Source organism: Pseudozyma flocculosa (genome assembly GCF_000417875.1).
Source record: "Pseudozyma flocculosa PF-1 unplaced genomic scaffold scaffold00004, whole genome shotgun sequence".
Classification (NCBI taxonomy): Eukaryota; Fungi; Basidiomycota; class Ustilaginomycetes; order Ustilaginales; family Ustilaginaceae; genus Pseudozyma; species Pseudozyma flocculosa.
In genome coordinates, this window is record NW_006920872.1 from 1,041,258 (window position 1) to 1,044,805 (window position 3,548).

Below are 3,548 nucleotides of genomic sequence, written 5' to 3' on the forward strand. Positions count from 1 at the left end.
AGGTGTTTGGCTACCGGAGCCACTGCTACAAGGCCATCTGCACGCTCGACGGCAAGCGGTACGTGCTGCGGCGCCTCGAGGGGTTCCGCCTGCAGCACGAGGCGGCCATCAGCCTGGTCGAAAAGTGGAGGCGGATCCGGCATCCCAGCATCGTCAGCGTCCGCGAGGCGTTCACGACGAGGGCGTTTGGAGATCAATGTGAGTTGGCCGGAGCCGGCGCCGGCTGCTGCTGCGGCGGCGCGGCGCGGCGCGGCGATTCACGCACTGCGCAAGGATCGGAGGATGCTGACGGCCGTCGCGCGCCCTCCATATGCCTCACCCCACAGCGATCGTGTTCGTCTACGACTACCACCCGCTTTCGACGACGCTCTACTCGGAGCACATGACGGCCAAGCCGCCGCAGCCGGATCGGCGCACGGGGCGGCTGCAGCCGGTGCAGATGCAGGTGCCGGAGCGGGTGCTGTGGAGCTACCTGTGCCAGCTGACCAACGTGGTGCGGTGCATCCACCTGGCCGGCATGGCTGCGCGCTGCATCGAGCCGAGCAAGGTGCTGCGGACGGGCAAGAACCGCGTGCGGCTCAACTGCTGCTCGATCTTTGACGTGATTGCCTACGACCCGCAGGCGGGCCAGGACGCGGTCCGGACGCACCAGCGCGAGGACCTGGCCAACCTGGGCAAGCTGATGCTGAGCCTCGCGCTCAACACCATGTCGGCGCTGCAGAACGTGCCCAACAGCCTCGAGAGCGTCGGGCAGCGCTACTCGGCCGAGTTCAAGGACATGATCCTCTGGCTCCTCGACGAGTCGACCGACGCCGACAAGACGGCCGACGAGCTCGAGCGGCGGCTCGGCACCCACGTCGCCGAGGAGCTCGACTCGGCGCTCAACTACGGCGATCTGCTCGAGAATGCCCTCATGAAGGAGCTCGAAAACGGCCGCCTGGTGAGGCTGCTGTGCAAGTTTGGGTTCATCAACGAGAGGCCAGAGTGAGTGTCGCGGGCGATGTGTATCGGCCCGCCTCCCCCCGCGAACGGAGTGTCCAACAAGGCTTCCTGCTGACCTCGCCTGCGCCCCCTTCCTTCCCCTCTCTGCCCCTTTTGGCCCTGCGCGCTCCCTCGGCCTGCAGGTTCGACCATGATCCGCGCTGGGCCGAGACGGGAGATCGGTACATTATCAAGCTGTTCCGCGACCACGTGTTCCACGCCGTCGACGAGGCCGGACGGCCGGTCGTGGACCTGAGCCACATCCTCACCAACCTCAACAAGCTTGACGCCGGCGTCGACGAAAAGATCATGCTGACGTCGCGAGACGAGCAGAGCTGCCTCGTCGTCAGCTACAGAGAGGTGAGGGCCGAGCCCGTGGCTGCGCACGCGCGACACGATGGGAACCTGTGCTGACGCCCGCGCACCGCTTTGCTGCCTCGCTGCCCCGCTGCCGGAACGACCGACAGATCAAGAACTGCGTCGAGAGCGCGTTCCAGGACCTATCGAGGGCTAGATAAGGGGGAGAAGCGGCCACATCGCCTGCCTCTCCCGTCCTCGCGCTGCCGACGCCGCCGGTGCCGCGCCGTGCGAAGAGCGTGTTTATGGAGCCATCTCTTGCCCCCCTTTTGTGCTGCGGCCGCAGCCGGTCGTGCCCCTGCTATCCTTGCTATGTCCGGGTATTATCAGCTTTGTCGTTGTGGGCGGCTATCTGCGTGAGGAATCGACACTTATCTAAAGAAGGCCATGTCCATGTAGGGAGGGGAAGAGAGAGGCGGATGAGGCCGACGGAGGGAGCGTCGAGGTGATTGGTGGTCGAGAGGGGCTGGGCCAGAGCCTGGCTTTTTCTCGCCCGAGATGGCAAGGGGAGGGAGGCTGGCAGACTGCTGGCCAGCGTGCGCCAGGCCCCGTCCCTGGCAGGCCTGCGCACGGGCGGCGGCGGCGGCGGGTTGCCAGCCAGCCAGCCAGCCAGCCAGCCAAGACAGGCAGGCGGCCCAGAACGCGGCATGCCCGCGGGCGGGTCTCTAGAAGACGGTAGCTTCCTACCACTTCCTCGTCGTCCATCTCCACCCCCACTCGCCATCGCCATCGCCATCGCCACCCCCTTTAATCTCTCCCTCACCATCAGCCTCGGTCTCGCCTTGAACGATCGCCTTCAGCGACGCCACCGACACCCTACCGCGCCGAGACTCGCCCACGCCCACGCCCACGCCCGGCCATCTGACCACGCAACGCTCCTTCTACCCGCCCCTCGTTCCTCGTCCGCGAGTCGACCGCCATGGTAGGTCCCCCGGACGCTGGGCCACGCAGTCCGGATCGAACCCACACGGCTCTGCCCTGTGCACAACTCGACTGACCGACCCTCTCCCCCTCACTCCTGCCGCAGGTGCTCCTCGCTGCGTCCATCTCGACCCGCGGCGGTAAGCGTGAGTATCGACGGCTTTCGAGGCGGCGACAGGCAGGCAGACAGGCGACTTCGATCCGTTCAGCTGACTCTCCGAGTCGATACCGCTACTCGAATCTTCCCTCCCCCTTTCCCGCGCCGCAGCCGTCATCTCGCGGCAGTTCCGCGACATGCCGCGCTCGCGCATCGAAGGGCTGCTCGCCTCGTTCCCCAAGCTCATCAGCGCCGGCTCGCAGCACACGTCCGTCGAGACGGACGCGGTGCGCTTCGTCTACCAGCCCCTCGAGGACCTCTACATGATCCTCATCACGAACAAGAATTCCAACATCCTCCAGGATATCGATACGCTCCACCTCTTTGCCCGCACCGTCTCGGACCTCTGCCGGTCCCTCGACGAGGCCACCGTCCTCGCCAACGCCTTTGAGCTCCTCGGCGCCTTTGACGAGATCGTCAGCCTCGGCTACCGCGAAAACGTCAACCTCACCCAGATCAGGAGCATCCTCGAGATGGAGAGCCACGAGGAAAAGATCCAGGAGATCATCGAAAAGGTGCGTACGGTCGGCGGGCCACGGCCTTGCTGCCTGTCCAGATCGGCGTCCCCACAGGCTGACGCGGACCGCATTCCATCGTCGCCCCTTGCCCGCCCACAGAACAAGGAGATGGAGGCCAAGGAGGAGCTCAAGAGGCGAGCAAAGCAGCTCGAGATGCAGCGCCGCGACGCCGCCCGTCGCGGCCAGGGCGGCGGTGGGTTCGGAGGCATGTCTGGCGGCTACAGCGCCGTGCCCAAGTCGTTTGAGCCGCCGCCGACGCAGGCCCCCGTCCAAACGGGCTTTGGCGGTGCCGCTGCGTCGAGCACGCCGGCGGCCAAGCCGTTCAAGGGCAAGGGAATGCAGCTCGGCAAGAAGACCAAGGGCACCGACCTGCTCGGTGCCATGGGCAGCGAGCTGGCGCCGACGGCCGACGAGCAGCCCCTTCTCGCTCAGACAAATGCTGCCGCCGCCTCCGCCGCCGCCGCCGCCGCCGCCGCTCCCATCGCCGCAAAGGCGCCCACATCTGCGCCGACGGCCATTGACCCGCTCGACCTGCTGGAGCCGGTGGCAGAAGAGAGGTGAGTTGAGTTGAGGCGCGATGCCGCTTGTCGCCCGGCCTCGCTGCCATGCTGACT

The 3,548-nt window shown here is 66.5% G+C and overlaps 2 protein-coding genes across 2 annotated transcripts in view; both read left to right on the forward strand.

The window, feature by feature from the left end:
* The window catches only part of PFL1_01830 (uncharacterized protein), a gene marked incomplete at both ends in the record, with an annotated part of 3,577 nt that extends 2,078 nt beyond the window's left edge, over positions 1-1,499 (forward strand). The window contains 4 exons of the mRNA XM_007879339.1: positions 3-198; positions 327-984; positions 1,125-1,341; positions 1,449-1,499. Of these exons, the coding sequence (XP_007877530.1) occupies positions 3-198; positions 327-984; positions 1,125-1,341; positions 1,449-1,499 (1,122 nt within the window). The remainder of the gene's footprint in view (positions 1-2; positions 199-326; positions 985-1,124; positions 1,342-1,448) is intronic.
* Positions 1,500-2,257: 758 nt separating this feature from the next.
* PFL1_01831 (uncharacterized protein) overlaps positions 2,258-3,548 on the forward strand; it is a gene marked incomplete at both ends in the record, with an annotated part of 2,636 nt that continues 1,345 nt past the window's right edge. Inside the window, 4 exons of the mRNA XM_007879340.1 lie at positions 2,258-2,260; positions 2,366-2,405; positions 2,528-2,931; positions 3,034-3,491. Of these exons, the coding sequence (XP_007877531.1) occupies positions 2,258-2,260; positions 2,366-2,405; positions 2,528-2,931; positions 3,034-3,491 (905 nt within the window). The remainder of the gene's footprint in view (positions 2,261-2,365; positions 2,406-2,527; positions 2,932-3,033; positions 3,492-3,548) is intronic.